At 35.9% G+C, this 19,644-nt stretch overlaps 1 protein-coding gene across 3 annotated transcripts; it reads left to right on the top strand.

Annotated features, from left to right (window-relative positions):
- The first annotated feature begins 270 nt into the window (after window positions 1-270).
- Window positions 271-18,226, top strand: LOC143167005 (translocating chain-associated membrane protein 1-like 1). 3 transcript variants are annotated; one of them, XM_076351970.1, is made up of 11 exons: window positions 271-487; window positions 5,636-5,696; window positions 8,147-8,265; window positions 9,210-9,326; window positions 9,412-9,470; window positions 10,277-10,361; window positions 10,681-10,751; window positions 10,836-10,940; window positions 13,082-13,225; window positions 14,111-14,271; window positions 17,409-18,226. In XM_076351970.1, exons 1-11 carry the CDS (start codon window positions 368-370, stop codon window positions 17,480-17,482), a joined length of 1,116 nt encoding a protein of 371 aa, XP_076208085.1. In that variant the 5' UTR covers window positions 271-367; the 3' UTR covers window positions 17,483-18,226. The 3 variants fall into 3 exon arrangements, with proteins under 3 accessions (XP_076208085.1, XP_076208088.1, XP_076208086.1); XM_076351973.1 differs by lacking the exon at window positions 13,082-13,225; XM_076351971.1 differs by lacking the exon at window positions 17,409-18,226 and having other exon boundaries at window positions 13,082-13,235; window positions 14,111-14,265.
- The last annotated feature ends 1,418 nt before the right edge of the window (window positions 18,227-19,644 follow it).

Here is a 19,644-nt window from a genome sequence, read left to right as displayed (position 1 = left end):
AGCGCCCAGCCCGCCTCCGGCTCGAACCAAACCCCACCCACTAAGCTCCGCAGCGGCCTTCTGAGCTATCCCCACCCCCCCCCCGCATATGGGATTGGTAGGGTTCCGTGTCACTCATATCGGACTCCGTCTCCCGCCGCAAGTGCTCAACTGCCTCCGAAGCACCGCCTTCTTCCAGACCGCCTAACGATTAGTTGCCAGGATTGCTAATCATAAACGCTCTTAAGTGTGATTGGCCGAAACTCGGAAGGGGGTGAGCCTTTTGGGCCGGTGGTGTTTACCGTGCGTGAGGTGAGGGTTGTTGAGGAGCGGGGAGAGGTGCCACTCCCCTCGGCGGGGCTGCTCAGGCCTGGGAGCTGTCACCGCTATGGGGCTCCGCCGGAAAAACAAGAGCCCGGCGGTGCTAAGCCACGAGTTCGTCATTCAGAACCATGCGGATACCGCATCCTGCCTGGTGATGGGCCTCCTGCTGGGGCTCATGTTTGAGGTACTGGGCGGGGCGAGGGGGCGAGGGGGCCGGTGGTTGCCGAGTCGAGCAGCACCTGGTCCTGCTGTGGGGCAGCCGCGGCGCCCTTGGCTTCCCGCTCTGGAGTCTCCCCAGTACATCCCTCCCGCTCGCTTCAGCCTCGCTGCCAAGCAGCTCTGCCCCACCCCCTCCGGCTCCGTCTGCCTTTTCCCTTCTTCCCTGCAGGGTTATGTCCCTGTTTCTTCTCCACCCCGAGGCCTAAATCCGCGGCACCCTGCTCGGGCGCCCTCCCCTCCGCGTCTCGGCTGTCTTCCGAGTGCAGCAAGTTTACTTCTCTCTGTCCTGCCTCAGCTCACAGACTCCCAGTGCCTTCTCTATCGAGTTGTCTTTGCCAGCTCCCACTCTCACTATGCAACCTTCTATCTTATCCTCTTCTGTCAGATTGCTGCTCTTTTCTTTTTTCGTCCGGTTTTCCTTCGTCTCTGCCTATGTTTCATTCCTACCACCCTCCCATAAGCTCCCTTTTACTCGGTTCCAGTCTCCCGAATTATAAAGCTCCGCAGGCCCCCTTGCTTAAAGCAGAGTCGTTTTATGTCTCTTTGTTGTGTCTATTTATTTTTTTCTTTTTTTTTTTTTACCCCCTCTGTTCAAAAGTCCACGTGGTAAAGCAGTTAGGAACGTTGTTATAAAGAGGGTTTCAGACAGTCTCTGTTGTTTTGAGCATGCTTGACCAGATGGTAGTTAAAAACTGCTAGTCACACTTTTGCACCGCTGCTCAGTCTATTGCTGTCGTTGGCTCAGCTCCCTAGCGATGGATAATCTGAAGAAAAATGTGGGATTAGACAGTCTTAGCCTAACTTCTGAATTCCTCTTTCCCTTTGTATTTGAAAGTTATCGTAAAGTTTGTTTCCATGTGCAAGCTGCTTATTAGTTTCTGGGGTGATGGATTAGGCATCTCTCTTGGGCATCTTTTTCCCACTTTTGAGACAAAAGCCGTGTGTGTGTTGCTACATGAATATTTTATGTCAGTGTTGAGTATGGGATAAGCCTTGGTAAATAGAGTTTAAATTCTGGATAGACAGCTTAAATACTTTACTGAAATATTATTGTTATTACAACTTAAATACTTAAATATTTTAACATTTCCCATCAGTTGGATAAGATTAAAAATCAGAGCATTTTTAAATTACAAATACTCTTAAATTCTGAGATAAAATACTTACATGTAGGTGTTCAGTTTGGTTTTTTTAACATATATATCTTGACCCACTTCTGAAAACATTAAGGATACTGGACAGAAATAGAGTAGAGAAAGCAGGTCAGATAATTTCCTTCTAAATGGTGGACAAAAGCAGTGTTGAGGTATAAGAAGTTGTGTTATCTATGGAGGAGTAGGTCATAAAAGTAAATATATTAAATGCAGAACTCAATCTTGGGATAAAAAAAATAGCTAGGGGCTTGACAACTCAGGTGATAAAGGCTTTAAGAAAGAAAGTAAATGTCTGCACCTGGGATAAAGTAAATCCAGTTTGGGATCCCAAATGGAACTTTTTATGTATCTTATATATGGTACTTTTAAAAAGACATTGCTCTGTGTCTTTTTGCTGTTAAAAACAAGTATGTCTTCTGGAGTTCCATCTCTGAATTCCGTTTGTCTTAATTAAGGCTTTGTATACACCATGGAAGTTGTATTTTTGTAATTCTACAGGTATTGGAAGGGACTGTGCAGCTCCCCTGGGATGAGCATTATTATTTTGATGAAGGTGATTTCTTTTAGAGGAAAAAGAGTGACTTAATGTTAGTTACACCCAAGGATAATTAGCAAATTATCTCATTTCTAATCAGCATAATTCTAAAAGTTCAAATGCAGACTAGACTCTAGCGTAGCTTGTGATATGTTTTTATTGTGCTTGTTTGAATATATACTACTATACTTTTTATTGTATAATTTAAACATCTGCATCTCCTTTTTGAGACAAAAATTACTTTTTTGATTGAGACACCTTTCATTTATTATGCAGAGGAACAGGTTAGACCTCTGTATTACACCTCTGCCTCATTCACTGCAGAAAAACATGCTGGAGTTATTTGAATGAAATCTATATTTCTGTTGGTCACTGTCTAGGTCTTATACCATCTTTATAATGGGTAATCCGGTCTGCCAAACAAACAAAACTACTGATGTTTTTCCAGTAAATTTTGGTGATGCTTATCATGATTCTATATTGAGTGCTTTGTAAGTGTTACCGAACTTGCCTACACAGGTGTTATGGCTATTTTCTTTTGGTCTTGATTTTCTCTCCGTATTAAAGTGAAATTATTTTGGGGTTTTAAGTTTGAAGCACTGAAGGGCAACTTTTTTTTTTTATCAGTGCTTTTCACAGCATTTTATACTCACTGTGATTTCAGATGCATCTGTCAATGACAGATTTCCAAATCTAGCCTATGGTACCATAGATTACACACTAATAAGCTAAAGAATTGGTAAATGAAACTTTTCACAGTTGACTACCTATTGAATGATTTGCTTGGGCTTACATAGTACTATAGTAAATACAGGGTTTTCTTTTCTAGGTGGCATTCAATTGCCTATATCCATGAGACCATCCAAAAAACAATAAGTATGTTAAAATTAGAATGAGCATTAGAATGTCACAAATACAATTATAAGAATTTCTTTAAGGTGAATTCTTATACATAAGGTTGTTTATTGACCTTAATTGTACTTTCTCATACCTTAACTTTGCTGATTATTATGAGGTCTATATATGTGTGTAGGGAGATTCACTCTGATTATAACATACTGAAAAGCGGCAGTTAAATTTTAGTGTGTTAACTGTTATTTTCATTCTTCTTCCTTCTCCGAGAATATTTATAGTCTTTTATATGCCCAGTCCTACTCCTTTTCTTGACAACAGTGTGCCTTGTCTTCTAAAGAAACCTTTCTTTTAGTATTTATGGGATTTTTTTAAGCTTCTAGTATCACCTCAGAGTGTTTCATACAATTTCTTTCCTCCTAGAACAATTTACATCATCCTTGTATCTGTGGCTATCTTACTACAGAATACTGCTTAATGGGGCTCCCATACTTCCAGCAGAGTGAAATGCTTGTAGTATTATGTTGTGTGCTTCACGGACAAACAGAAAAGCTAACTTGCTGGGCTCTAGCAAAGATTCTTACCACCCTCTTCTCCTGAAGAGCATTAAAAAAAAAAGCTTATTCTCGGGAAAGCTCCCTAATGAAGGGGTCTGCTTGAAGTTATGTGGTGCTGTCTGAATGCCCTTCTACAAGGGAGACTGTTGCTGTGGGTTCTGAGCAATGACTTAGTGAAAGCAAGCATGTTTGTTTTAATTAGGTGCTGAGAACATTGATACCTATGTAACTATCTATATCTTCCTGGTCTTTCCAGGAGCAGTTGGCGACGAATTTTTCACACTCTTATTCCATGGACATTTTAAGTTGGTATTGATGCTCCGGCTGCTTATTCTCCCCATCAAGCACACAAAAGAACTTCTGTAGCTAGGCAGTGCAGAATATTAGGAAATTCATCTGTGTTAAGATTAATAGGGTTTTCTCTTCCCTCCTGTTTTGCTGGGTCAGTTTTAACTTATGTAATTTTCCTGTCCAATTCACCACACCACTACTTTTGATGGCACAAGTGTGGGACAGAGACAGAAAGCAACTGGCAGTAAAGAGAAAGGCAGGATTGCTCCTTTTTTGATGGTAGTGCTGGCTTACGAAAGGTTAAATTGTTCACAGAACCACAGTGTCTGAAAGTCAATTTTGTGTGCCAGAAAAATTGGTACTTTTGTTTTCCTTAATGAGAATTCCTCTTAAAAGCACTTTTCAGTATTACGACTCCTCTACTGCTTAATTTCACAGGTGCACTCCCAGTGTACTGAAGCGATTTGCTTTCTCCTCCCTTTTCTTGCTACAGAGGATCTTCTTTTGCATTGTTGTGCCTCTTGCTTACTTTGTAGCTGGATAGATTAATCCTTGTTTTATATACTCCTGAATGTTCTTAGTTACACTTTCAGAAATTAGATGGTGTAACATCTGAGGAAAATAGCTTTCTTTTTTTAGTTCATATTCCTTTGTTTCACATCTATGAAGATCAGTTTAAGAGAAAGCATAAAAGATACGTGAAAGGTTTGGGTTTTTTTTTTTACGTCAGTTTTCAGATTATGCCTGTTGTACTTCTCTGATTTATGAACTAGATAACTGAGTGCTTGCAAACATAATAAATGTATTTGCTATTGGCAGTGTAGGATGTAATTCCACATTGCATGTTTTTGCAGCAAAGGAACCAAGTTTTGGGGTTCCCCCCCCCCTCCACTTATATCCCTGTGTTATAGCTTACCACTGTTTCAGTTACATCAGCGCAGCTGTTTGTTTTTGAAGTTGTGCAAACCAGATAATGATATGTTTTCAAATAAACTAAGCAAACATATTTACCTCTTATCACTTGGTTGTAGGGTCATACAGTAATCCACATTATAAACAGTTCCATTGTTACAGCTAGGGGCTAAATATGCTGGAGCATGGGAATGGGAAGACATTTTGAGGAGGTAGGGATGGCTGAAAGTGTTGGGGGGGTTTTGTGGATTTTTTTTTACCTAATTTTGCCACTGGAGAAAAAGTGACATAAAAGCATACCATTGGTTACTTTGATTGTACTGTAACTTTTAGAAAATGTCTGATTTATCATACAAGAAATTGATGAATCTTATAATTCTACTATGATGTTTTGAATATTCTATTTATTTATATGGACACTTACCCAGAACGTTGCTTTTTTGAATATATTGCAAAGTTAGGTGAAACTTTCCATCTGATTTAATTTAGAGAGTCATTTAGCTTTTGAAATAAATGAAAGCCATTTACACTTCTAAACACTTTAAAATGTTATTTAGTAAACAGTGAGTAATTTGATGCTTAGCTAAAAGGACATAATTCAAGTCCTGACCCTATGCAGCAAATGTTAAAGGATTTGCAACAGGGTGAGCCTCCACATTTGTGGGAGATGAATAACACTTTCAGGACCTCTTTGATTTAAATCATGTGTGGGAGAACGTTTGTTGATGGCATAATCTTCTAGTTTTGGGTGTTTACAGTCTAGCTTGCTTGAAAAATCTGATACTTTTTCCTTGTTTCTTTTTGAATTTCAGGTCCCAGCCAAGTACGCCATCATCTTTATTGCTGTGCAGTACAATGTCACCTATACCATTGGTGAGATTAAGCCAAATCTATTTTTTTTTTCTTGTAATGCAAGAGCTCAACTATTAAAAATCACTTTTTTTCCTCCCTCAAGACTTCAATTCACTTCACTTTTATAATATCGTAGAACTCTCATATTTGTCTGCTTTTGGATTTACTAATACAATATTCACTGAAACATTCTACTGTTTTCTCTGTTGCTTGTGAATAATACTGGGTTATTTTTCCCATAGTTAACACTGCTGCTAACTTGTGTTTTAATGTGAAAAGCATGCATTCTTTCCGTTTTTTGATACAATCAACAGCAGTTATGAGGTAATACAATATTTTGGTAATCGTCTATATATCTGTTGCTTATTCATGATTTCTTATGTCATTAGTAATGGCTTTGTGGTTTATATTTAAAAAATATCACATTATTATTCTCAAGTAACTGATGTTGCTGATTCAATCATGCTTTTAAATAACAAAGGGAGAAAGTTCTGATTCTTTCTTCCCCCAAAGATATTTCCTATTTTTAATCTTTTCTACCTGCTGTACTATATACAAGAGTGGTAAGCAGCTAGTGGAATTTCCTTATTTGATAACTTAATTTTTCTTAATAGTATTGATAACTTTCAATTCTTTCCAGGAATTAATCTGCATGATATTTTGGAAAAAATAGGTACTGTGGTAGAATTATTCCAGATGAAGAACTAAGGTCCAGAGAAATTAGCAAAATCTATGACTTTTGTTCTAATCTTGACTTCCACACTTGAGATCTCTGTGCTGCGACCATTCCAAATAATGTATCACTCTGACTGCATTTAATATGTTCAAAATAATGCATTGATCAACTTTGCTTGCAGTAGTGAATATGTATCATTTTTTGCAAATGTTTCCTGAGATGTTTAATGTTGAACACTTGAGGTGTACACAGTCAGGGGACTTCTGTTTTACTGGTATTTGAGCAGCATCAAGTAGAAATCTCCTATGGCGGAGACAAAAGTAAAATCCATGTGTCAGTTACCAAGATGCCTGTGATGTGACTTCTTCATAGTGTTTGTTGCATGCATGTGTATATATACATACATACAATGGAATGAACAAGGTATAGCTTCCTTTAGTTTTAATAGGAGGTGTGGATGAGTTCTGCACGAGCAATTTTGAGGTCTCAATTCTGGCCCTCTGAAAACAATGAATATATTACTAGTGAAGGTCCATTTTGAAAAACAATGCTAGGGACCAGGCAAAAATAGCATTTGCTATGCAATTACTTTTTCACTGATTATATCACAAGCTGTTTTCAAATATAGAAGTAGGACATCTGACACTTGGAGTTACATGGATGTCCTGTGCGTTAGGACCTTAATGTACCATTCATGTTACAGGAAGCAGTAATTGCTTCCTTGACACCTTCTAGCCTAGTTTCGTTTAGGAAAAAGTTGTTTGATGTCTGTATTTCTGCTGTTTTGCATTTGGACAACACAAACAGAGTTTGATAAAGGGTGGAAAACTTAAAGATAACAAAATTCCTTGATGTTTATGAAAAGTGGCGGCTGTATAGATAAGAGACATCCAAATTAATGCCCTCTCTTAAGTGAAAGCAGAAGAATGTAAATGTCAGACATGCTAGCCTGTGAATCAGGATGAGCGTTGCTCTTGATTAGTTGTAGTACAAGTTCTTTCTTTACCATTGCAGTGTCTCAGATGCATAAAGAAAAGTGAGGTTGTTGTAATGGGTGTTTGTGGGCCAAAGGAGAGACATCCCTATAGAATCAGGCTTCCTTAGGTCTGCTGCTCCCGATACATGCTTTTTTAATTGAATTTCATTTCTAAGTTCTCCCACACTTAAACATGGTAAATACAATACATGCTTTTTTAATTGAATTTCATTTCTAAGTTCTCCCACACTTAAACATGGTAAATACAAACATCTGAAGTATTTTCCTAACAGTGTGAATTTTTTTTTTTTCAATTTTGTTTTTGATTTATAGGAACATATTACTAATTCTGGGGCAGTTGTTAACTTACCAATGTGTTGAACTACTAGGGATACTATCCTCACTGTATAGTTTCTTTTTTCCTACATATAGTCGTGCTTCTTAAGATGGAATCTCGTTTGGTGAGCGTTGGTGTGTTGGTTTTGCGTTTTTTCCCCTCTTTCTTTTTTTTTTTTCTTTTTTGATGGCCTAGATGAAAGAAATGGATTGAAGTTACAGCTCAGTGTATACTGCTCTCAATAGTTCGTTCTAGGCTTATAACTATATCATTGTATTGAAGGAAAAGAAGATCCGAGTTATCTAATCGGGCATAAAAAGTAATTTTAAAAAATGTAACACTTATGACTCGTATCCTGTATCAATTTAACATAACTTCCAAGAACAATGGTCACTGCTGCCCTTTCTCAGTTGCACAGAGTACTCCTTCATAAGAATGTAAAAATACAGGGGTTTCGGTTTTGTATCTTTTTTTTTTTTTAGATGACAACAGTGAGCAATTTCATTTTTATGACTATGGTCCAAAAGACATTGCCACAATCTTCTTCTACATGCTCGTAGCTATTAATCTGCATGCTGTCATCCAGGAGTACATATTAGATGTAAGTTTATTACTGGGATATAATTTACTTTTATAAACGTTATTTGTAGCCATCAGTTGTTAACAGTTTTTCTTCAAGGTAGGTGTAAGCCATGGTAAAAGGAATGGTTTAGCATTTAAAAGCCCTGTTATGATCAATCCTTCTGTTCTCTGACAAAAATGCAAATAGACCTTCGTTTAGTGGTGGCCTTGGCAGTGCTAGGTTAACGGTTGGACTCGATCTTAAGGGTCTTTTCCAACCTAAATGATTCTGTGATACTTTTATAGTGATATTTCCTCAATTTATTAATGTTACAAACCACTGAATCTTTCTTTCAATCAATATAATTTATACTTTTCTGTAAAAACAGACATTAAATGTTCATGCTGTACTCAAAATATCTGTGAACGAGGTCTGCTGCGTTAGATTCGTAAGATATATTCAGAAGATCAAAAATGAAAATTACTGCAGTGGTGGATTTCTGTTTGTCAGCTAAACTTCGCCTCAAAGAGGGAACTCAAACTTGTGTGCTCTTTTACACCAACTCAGTTGCAAAGTAAAATGAATTTGTTAAAGCCATTGTGAAGACCATCTATTATTGAATGGTATTAAATGTCGTCACAAACAGGTCATCTGAGCCACAGAAGCTCAAATGGTTTTTCAGTGTGCAAAGAGATTTGAAAAACTTATCAATATAACTCTGATTATGGGGGGAAAAAACTGTCTGAATACATTATCTGAATATTTTCCTTGTGAACTTTACCATAGTGGCAAGTCTTATTGAAGCTAATTGTCATACAAAGTGCTGATCGAGGTCTTAAATGGTGGGAGCTATGAATTTTGATTGAGGAATGGGAGATTTGGGAAGAAAAAAAAAAAAAAAAAAAATTCAGGCATGAACACTAACTCCCAAATAGCTTTCTTGGTTTAGAAATTACATTTATTGATCTGCTTTTTGTTTCTAGAAAATTAATAGACGTCTGCATTTGTCAAAAACAAAGCACAGCAAATTCAATGAATCGGGACAGCTAGCATTTTTCTACTTGTTTTCATTTTTATGGGGAGCAAGTATTTTGAATACAGTAAGTCACTCTATTTGCTGTTTTTACTTAAAAAATTGACTTGAAGTATTAAGAACGTCCTTAAATCAATGGCCTTTTTCTTTAGGAAGAATTTATGATGAACCCAACCTCACTCTGGAAGGATTATCCCCATTCTCGTATGATGTAAGTGTTCTGTTTTCAATTTGAAAATATCTGGTACTTCTAATCACTGAATATTTAACCACCCCAAATTTTAGGGAACCACTAATGTCACTAAGTAGTGACACTGGTACCTTATAAGAATAACAACTAGATGAAAATACTTTCTTCTGTTTGAAAACTGCCAGCTGTTTTATCCAAAGGTAGTTTTTGATGAATTGAACATCTATCCAAGAGATACTTCCCTGTGTTCTTAATTTTCTTTAATTTAACCATGGTAGCTGACTTAAAGTGAAAGTGTTTGCAAGACAGGATATAGTAGGACTGCTGAACTGTTTCACACTAAAGAAACATGTTTGTTGGAGACTGAATTTTAAAATTAGAGGGGATTTATAGCTTGATTTAAAAAAAAAAAAAAAAAATTAATTAAGATGACTTACAAAATTGTGTTGTTTGTCTGTCCCCACGCGCCCCATTTTTCTCCGGCAAGTGTGATAGAGGGAAGGGGGATAATACACACTTTTTAGGAAGGGAGTTCCACTGCTCACAGGATAAACTGTTTCTGTGTGTTAGGTTTTTTGGTGTTTTTTTTCTTTGCTACCGTCTCAAAAGGTGATTCAGAACTTGCTATCAAGAAGATTATGGATGCTAATTCAAAAAAACTGTCACCACAGAGTTGGCTTGTATTTGTGGTTCCTGTGATTTAGGAATCATAAACTATAATGAGTCAGAATGAATTAATTTAAGATAATGAAATAAAATCTTGTATCTCATGTTGAAAGGTTGAAAACGTATCATCTTGTGTTTTCTTAACCTGAATTATTGTTTAGTTTTCAGGTAAAATTCTTCTATATTTGCCAGATAGCCTATTGGCTTCATGCACTGCCAGAGCTATACTTCCAAAAGATCCGAAAGGTATGGAGAGAAGCTGTCAGTACAGTTAATTAAATACCTATTCTTTCCACTTATTAATATTTTTGTTTATATTAACTATATAGATATCTACATATTCATATTTGTACATTCAGTTATTTATATACTGTTTTTATATTTTAATTGCTTGCATTTCCTATCTAATATAGTCCAGATGGTCTGTAGTTTTTGATTCAGATAGTCTTTCCAGAAATCTATGCAGTAGCGTGAAAAATAATCAAACCTAATGAATGATACGATTTTTTCTTTGGACAAAATGGTTAATCTGTAACAGCGTTTATTATAATTTCTCTAATTTTAGGAAGATATTCCAAGGCAGCTATGTTATATTTGCCTTTACATTGCTCATATCTCTGGTGCCTATATATTAAAGTAAGTATTTGCATGTCCATTTCGAATAGATAGATCCATTTTCTTCATAATTTCATTAAAATTTCTAACTTTTCTGTTTTATAGTTTGCAGCATTTGGGGCTAATTCTGATGGTACCTCACTATTTAGTGGAACTCATTTTTCATGCCTCACGTCTCTTCTACTTCAGTGATGAAAACAAGCAAAAAGGGTAAGTCTTGCATATATTAATTAAAATTCAGAACTTTGCTTACTAATCGCGTATAAATGGATTTGCATGTATGTAAAAGTACTCAGATAGCAAACATCACTTGTTCAATGGCCACTATTACCTGCTTTGAATTCACAAGCAAGTCATTGTCATTACATAGAGTCAAGAAAGCAAATAAACCACTTCATGATCATCATCATAAGGTTTTGCTGAAGCTTTTTGCTAAAGTCCCATCTCGGATATCTATGTATTGGCTTCTGATTCTGTAAGTTGCCTGTTTGCTTAAATGTTCGTAAATGTTTGTATGTAGGGACACTTGTTTTTAAAAACAGTTAACTGAAGAAGTAGTAAAAGCAGCATTCCTTGTGAGTTCTTGCAGGTCTCTCTCCTTTTGGTAAGGTGAGAAAGGGAAGTAACTGTACAGCAGAGAAGGTAATGTCTCAAAATGTGTGGTTGATAAGATGTCTTCACTTATACATCTCTTGAGTAAGATTCTCAACTATTCTGAGAATTAATGGGTATAAAAGTAATGCATTTGGGAATGGAAGGAGATGAGGAACTGAGATACTTAACCATGAGGCATGCTAGGAAGGATTGGATACGTTTCACCACTTGAATGCAAAGACTTTTGGAGGTTCCAGTTTGAATAAAGCAGCCTTGTCCCATTTATGTGTTCTTGTCTCTTATTCTTTCTTCCTTTTCTGAGTGACTGCTCAGCTGGAAGAGATTATCATGAATGCCTTGCTTGCTTTCATGCAATCCCTTATATATAGGCAGCCTCCCTTGAGGCAGTGTAATGCTGCTGCTCTTTCTGGTCTTTTCACAAGATTCATTTGCGTTGCTCCTTAAAGCTAACATTTTAAATAGGTATGCTGAATGTTCTTTGCAAAAAATAAATGTTTACTGATGTAAATAGGGAAAGTGGGAAAAAGCTTATCTTTCACTTGTATGTCATATTTAATTGAGGGGTTTTTGGAGCTATGAGCTTATCTGCTTTTCATTATATGCCATCCAAAAGCATGAAGGCTAAATATACCGATTAGGAGAACATATTTTCCTGACTCTAATGGTCAAATAAGCAACTATGTCTTTCTTGGGCTGGAAATCAGTTATCCCATGTGCAATATTACCATAGTTTAAATAACTGGAAATGGAAATTGGTTTTCATAGCTGATGAATTGCAGAAGTGTTTGGGGCATTTTATTTCTATTACATGTAGTACTTATAATGTAAACTGTAGAAACAATGCAATGTCAAATACTAGGTATTTTTCCTAGCTCAGAATTTGTTTCTTCTTACAATTCTACATCCAGACATTGTAGCTTTTTCTCAAAATCTTTTTTTGGAGGCGGCTGTGAAGAGAGTTGCTTTTTAAGCAGTCTTGCTTATACTGTGAGAGATTTGAAGTATGTTTTCTTTAAGTTTGAAATCAGTCAAACAAGCTGATTTTTTTTTTTTTTAATGGAAATTTTTGAAAGATACTTTTTTCACATTGGTAGTGTTGTCTTTAATTCATTCATCAGTCACACAATATGAAGTCTTTTTCCTGTAGAAATCTTTATGTAATGGCAGTAATAATACCAATTTTCTAAATTATTGTCAGCTTAATAAAACTGTTCTTCAGGGTTTTGGGGTTTTTTTTTGCCACATCCTATAGTAAAAACTTCTAGATGCTGAAAGTCTGCAGGATGGCATCTTTCTCTGTTAGCTAGAAAGTGAAATAATTGTCATTTGTTACTTATTAGCTATCTGGTTACCTTCTCTTGTCCTATAAACCTCTGGCTGTTAAAAATTACATATATTGTCTTGATCTTCCAACTGTTTAAATGTATATTATACCTTTAGAATCAGCTTTCTGGCTTTATAGCATCACCATTACTTATAAATGGCTTACAGCATGAATGCCAACTTGAGATGCATCTTTTTACTTCATTGTGCTTTCTAGTCAAAAGATTGTGTAATGAGGCAGGACCGAGTGTTTGCAGATGACCAAGTTTTTCTGTAATTATTTGTCCCTTCTGTGGACATTTCCCTATCATTGCTGAGAGAATTTTAATGAAAAGTTCTTTGTACGTTTGACTTTATTGAAAGGAAATGGACTAAAAGGAGAAAGCACATTAATTTCATTATTTTGTTTTCAGATTTACCATTTGGGCTTTACTTTTCATAATGGTGCGTCTTTTGACCCTAACTTTATCTGTCCTCACATTTGGATTTGGTCTGGCAAGAGTAGAGAATCCAGGTTTTTCCATAGCGGATGGGAACTTCAATGTACTCCCTGTGAGGTATAACAAGGCTAGTAGACATTCATGCTTGTATAATGTGGCATTTCAAAATATCTTTTAATAAAACAATCCAGGATGATAATGTGTTTTTTTGAAGAATTTCCCCGGGTGATGTTTTCCTTTTGAGTATTTAAGGGAAGGGACATTTTGTTCTCTTTTCTATCTTCTTTTCACAAAAGTAGTTGAACAGAATTTATGGGAAATAGGAAAAAAAAAGAAAGAAAAAAGAAACTTTTTAAAAATTAATTGTTAAATTATATTAATATATTATAGTAATTGTTTGGATAGTTCTCAAAAACGCTTGGGATAATCCTCTCTTTAAACTTTTCTTTTTCCCCCTATGTCTATACCAGACATAATATCATTTGGCAATATAATACCCATAATTTTTTAACTAATTATTTGTTTGGTGCCTTCCTAAAATATTTTTTGTATATCTTTTATTCTTGCTTGTTAATTTTAAAATTTTATTACTTTTTCAGCATAAGCTCATCACTTTAACATTCACCCTTATAAATTAATGCCTGTAATCAAGTGTGTGGGAGGGATTTTGAATCTACGTGATTTCTCATTCATAGATTGCTTGGCAGAAGGGGCCTCAATGACACAATTTCCTATCAGCCATTGAAAGCTGTGGTCATAACTCCTTGATAAACATGATTGCTCCTAGCAATATACTTACATACGATTTCCATTCACTTCTTGTGTGACACACCTTGTCTTGGGTAAAGCCGCCTGATACATCTTGTTTCCCATGGTATGAAGATTTTAATTGTTTCAATAGTAGACTTTCGGAGGAAAAATAAAATAGGTACAGATTTGCAGTCTATTAATGGTTAACTGAAACTTTTATCTAACTGTCTCCAAAATCTCAAATCTTATTAGGATTGGCTGCCTGGGTGCTGTTTGTCTAACACAGGCCTGGATGATGTGGAAATTTATAAATTTTCAGCTGAAGAAATGGAGAGAGCATGTTAAGAACCAGATTCCAAAGAAAAAAATAACTAGCACAAAGAACAAACGAATAAAAAAGGAACCAAACAGAGGTCAGTGGCGTAATGTTTTTTAAAGTTGTTTCTAGGCCAAATGTTTTTATACCAGATGTATCATCTTATCTTTCCTTTCTGTAAAAGAGCAAACACATCTGTCTTTTGACATGCAGAGAATATAGATAATATTATAGCTTCTTCAAACATTAGGACATGTTCTTCTCTAATTCCATATTGCTAACAGATAGCACACAGAGTGCTAACTGTATTAAGTGTTAGCCCTGGGTAATCTTCAGGATTATTCACTGAACTCTATGTTAATCTAAATGCAAGGAATATTTCATGAAACTGGGCTTAATGATTCCAGGGTTTTCTTTCTGTTTTAAATCATTCTTTTACAATGCTGCTAAAAATTTTTTTTATTTAACATCAGAAAAAAAAAAAGTATCATCCATAATCCCTACTGTATTTCATAAACTTTGCTTTTATTATGTTTCAGACCATTAAAATTAAGTTTGTTTGTTCTTCTATATAAAGACACATCATGTAAAGAACATCAAACCCACTGAAAAAGAACTCCAAAGGAACATCATAGTAGCTGGCAAAGGACAACTAATGGAGAAAGGCTTTTGATTAAATGACGTTGTATAATTTCCAAATTCCAATCTTATATCAATTAAATTAGTTAAATGGGAGTTATGAAGATTCAGTAGAGTGAAATTTCATATTCCTGTTAGCATATATATAAAACACTGGATAGAGTTATGTATGAAAGATTGGGAATTGCTTCTGAGATTTGGGTAGAGCTTTGAAAATTGCAGGTTTTTTTGAATTTTACCACAGGCTGGCTGTCTTTCTGAAATTGATCTTTATGTGTTAGTTTCTACCAAGAGGGGTTGAAGCTCTTTGCATTCAGAGATTACTAGCTGAGTCAGCATTAGTTGAAACCAAGTGGAATGGTTTCAAGATTATTGAAAGATTCAAGATTATTCAAGATTATCATTATGGTTCTAGACCATAATGGTGCTCATAACATTGTTTTTCTTTATCATTCCAGAGCAGCCTTTCTGCTCTGAATGTAGCTGCAGATGCTTTTTTTTTTCTTTTTTCTTTCTCCAGTCTTGCAGATCCTTCTCTCCTTTCCAGATAAATAACTTCATTGCTTTTCTGTATTGTTTTATGAAATTAGTGCAATTCTTAAGTTCCCAAGATGATTACAGTTTGGAATAGCAGAAGTGATACTGTAGTTTGACTTCACGTTTGCTTCAATTGGGCAAAGCAAAGACTAGCACAGGCATTATAACTCTCTGACTGCATATGTGGAAAGATGTTGTACATTGTTTATCGCTTTATCTTATTTCTAATTGCAAAAATATTCACACTTGTAGAAATATTTTGAAGGAGAGCTTGGGTTCCGCTGAAGCCAGTGGTTTAGTTGCAGGCATTAGCCGTAAGTCATTTCTTTAGTCTACCTGAAGCTAAACAGACTCCTCTTGCCCCCACCTCTTAAGATGAGAATTCGGACTTGTTTGCAGTTAATGTGTCTGTACAGTGGTTAGGCATGGTTTTCATAGGATCCCAACAGTATAGGAAAAGAATATTTGAGGTGGATAGGTGTGGAGAGTTATGTAGCCAAAATAATCAAGTTCAGATTTGATTGGCAAAAGAAGGACTAGAAGTTAAGTGTGCCATAAATCCTTCATATACTGCTTTGTTCCATCTGTCCTGTTGCAACTTCTCTTTGTGCTGTGGCCTGATCTTCTTAAGCTAATGAGACACAAAGGTATTAAGTGTGAAATGGAAGACTGTCTAGGATAGCACATGCCTTACTGGTGTAATACTAAGTATGCTGTATAATAGGAAAAAAAATCCTAAGGAATCAGTAAAAATGACTTTAGAAATAATGGAGAATTACTAAACTAAGATACTGGTTAAACTAAGATGTCACAGAAGAAGAGACATTGATGAATACTTAGTTAATTAGTAATTGTGCAAAATATAAGAATGGTCAACTGGCACTCTGAAGAGAGCTTACCAATGGGGCCCAACAAGTTTCTGTGCTGACATGTTCATACATAAACAAAGTCTACAAATAAAACAAAATTATTCAGAATTTCTTACAGCAGAGAGTTGCAGAAAGATCTTGCAAACATGGAATAAGTAAAAAAAATGGCAAATTCCTAATTTGCAATGCAATTCCTAAATTTCTAAGCTACTCAAAGTAATGCATATTATGGAGGGAGGAGAAAAAGAAACATAGTTTATACATATGCAACAATGGACTTCAAACTAGCATTTGTCTCATGAAAGATTTTTAAATCAGTGGGGTTTTTTTCCTGCAAACATCAGGTCAATTCCTTGTTGCAATAAAAAAAAAAAAAAAATCAAAAAACAAACAAAAAACCCTACAAAAAAACCCAGGAAACCCCTCAGCTAGAATGTACCATCCGTTGTATAAATCTGTGTGTGTACCTACATCCCAAAAATTGTATGCCATGTCGATGACCCCATCTGAAAAGACTTGGAATATTGCCAGAAAGATACAGGAAAAAGGTGATGGTAAGGGGAGAGACTAACTACCACCTAGCTCAAAAAATGTCTGATAGGAGACACCATAGAGTTCTAAAACCTTAAGTTATTTTGAGCAGGCAAATAGCAAATTACTGTTTGCTATTTCTCATGACATAGGAATAGACAATTTTAATGTAGCGGCATGTTTAAAACTAATACAAGAAGGATATAAAATACAGATAATTTGTAGAAGTAATTTCTGCAAAAATATGGATTGAGATTTAATTCCTGGGGTTCAGTCTGTCAGTGGCTAATAAAACAATGGTCTAAATGCAAGGTAGACCTCAGGAAGTCACTAAAGTTCCCCTGGAACCTGAAAGAAATTATGTTGGTAGGTTGCCCTATTTTTAATACTCTTCATGAAGCATCTGTCGCTCCTGGAGATAGGAGGCTAGACTTAGAAGCAACTTTTGTCTGATTTTGTCTGATTCCTGTTCATATCAACTTTGTACAGTCAAAGTTCTTAAACATTTTACGTACCTAACTCCAAGTTAATTTTGACTGAAGCAAATACTTAAGCTTTTTTGATTTTTTTTTTTTAAACATTTTCCTGGTCTAGTTTCTGTATTTTTTTCATGTGAAGCAAAATTGTTTGTTTACTATACTTTAATTTAAAATTACAGCTAACTTTGTCAATGGAGCAGCAAAATTAGAAGGTGGAGCATCACCAAGAATAAGAAAATCAAAACCAGTATGAGAATACAAGCTAGTATCGGAAGACAACATTTGACAGAAGACTGTGACTTAAAAAATTGGCACTGCAGAGATATTATTTGGATCTTATTTTTTCAATGGACACTATCAGGTTATATTTTTTAAATATTTTTGTTAATAACCTTATATTTATGACAAGATCATTTTTGATCTACCTTAACCCAGTAGTCACCTCCAAATTTCACTTAGCTTTAACAATGAAAACAGATGAACTTCTGGTTCTGTGATCAGAAGTTATTACATTTCTGTAATATTTGCATTACAGACACTTCAGAAGACTGTCTAAATCTAAGTTATCTGTCTATTCATTTGTTTTTACAAAATCAAAATTCTGTACCAAAAAGATCTTACCATGTCTGTCTGTTTCCCCTTCTCTTCCCTCCCCAAGAACTTTTTCTTTATTCGTCTTATATGGAGTAAGAGGTATATCTGAAGTAGCCTGGTAAAAAAGCAAAAATGTTCTATACCTGATTTCTCTTTAAAAATTACAGCTTTAGAGAGGGCAAATTCTGACAGGACATCACTAATCTTCTTTCAGTATAAAGGTGAGACTAACGTTTAGTAAAGATGCAAATTGTGTGCCTTGGGAAAAATGCTAGACTGCCTGTTGGATTTTGCAGTGGATTGTACTGTCTTGTATGGGGCAGGGGCGGGGGGAAGAAAAGTAGCCAATTAATCTGTAGTATAATCTTAGGTCTTTTGAAATAAAAACCAAAACTTCCAAATATTTCTAAAGAGCCAGTATTTCATGCTTGCAATCACATGTACGAGATTTTTTTTTCTTCAGCTGTTTTTTTTCCTTTAATTTATAACTGACATGTCTTAAACTTCTGAGTTGACTCAGAAGATGTTCAAGGGAGGTGCTCAAACAATATTGCAATGAATGTTTCACCAAGCATAACCTAAAGGCTTTTTTCTTTCTTTCTTAACCTGTAGATAATGATTTATTTTAGTCTCGCTCAAGGGTTTTATGTCTATGAAGGTATTAATTTGCTCCTTATGTGAACGCTTTATCTGGATATGATTTTAATATTAATATGATTATATTATAAAAAGATTAATAGTATTTTTGTAAGTAACCCTCATAGATCTGAGGCTGGTATCTCAATGTTGGATAAGTTTCATGAACTCACTTTCTTATGTGCCCTAACTTTCTCTCTGTGCAAAGAGATTGTAGGAATCTTACATTAATTCACGTAAGCCTATACATTTCTACTGAAAATGTTTACCATGGAACTAGAATACATTTGCTAATATTTTTAATAAACTTGTATAATAATGAATGCCTCGTTTGATAAAAGTATCATCTTTTGAGCAGTTTGGGTGAGATTTGCTTAGCATTCAAGTATTTCTCAGCATGCTGCTCACAAGACAATGTGTTCTTTGATGTATACTGCAACTGTAAGTTTACAATCCCTGTAGATTTCAATTTGTGCACACCTAAGTTACCAGGCTTTCAAAAGTGAATCCAGACAGTGGTTTAGGTGTTGTTATTGTTTAACCTCAGGTGGCAACTGAGCACCACACAACTGCTCACTCACGCCCGCTGCCCCTGGTGGGATGGGGGAGAGAATCGGAAGAGTAGAAGTGAGAAAACTTGTGGGTTGAGATAAAAACAGTTTAATGATTGAAATAAAATACTAATAATACTAATAAGAATAATAAGAATATACAAAGCAAGTGATGCACAGTGCAATTGCTCACCGCCCGCCAACCAATGCCCAGCCAGTCCCCGAGCAGCAGCCCCCCCGGCCAGCTTTCCCCCAGTTTATGTACTGAGCATGACGGCACGTGGTATGGAATGTCCCTTTGGCCAGTTTGGGTCAGCTGTCCTGGCTGTGCCCCCTCCCGGCTTCTTGTGCACCTCCAGCCTTCTCAGTCGGTAGAGCATGGGAAACTGAAAAGTCCTTAACTAGTGTAAGCATTACCTAGCAACAACTAAAACATCGGTGTGTTATCAACATTATTCTTGTACTAAATCCAAAACACAGCACTGTGCCAGCTACTAGGAAGACAATTAACTCTGTCTCAGCCAAAACCAGGACAGGTGCCAGTATCCAATTCTAGGCACATAAGACTAGACAACTTTGAATTTTAAAGATTCTTTTTTCAGTATTATCAGAAAGTATGTTCCTAATATTGCCA

Source organism: Aptenodytes patagonicus, chromosome 14 (assembly GCF_965638725.1).
Source record: "Aptenodytes patagonicus chromosome 14, bAptPat1.pri.cur, whole genome shotgun sequence".
Classification (NCBI taxonomy): Eukaryota; Metazoa; Chordata; class Aves; order Sphenisciformes; family Spheniscidae; genus Aptenodytes; species Aptenodytes patagonicus.
This window is presented reverse-complemented; position numbering and strand designations above follow the sequence as displayed.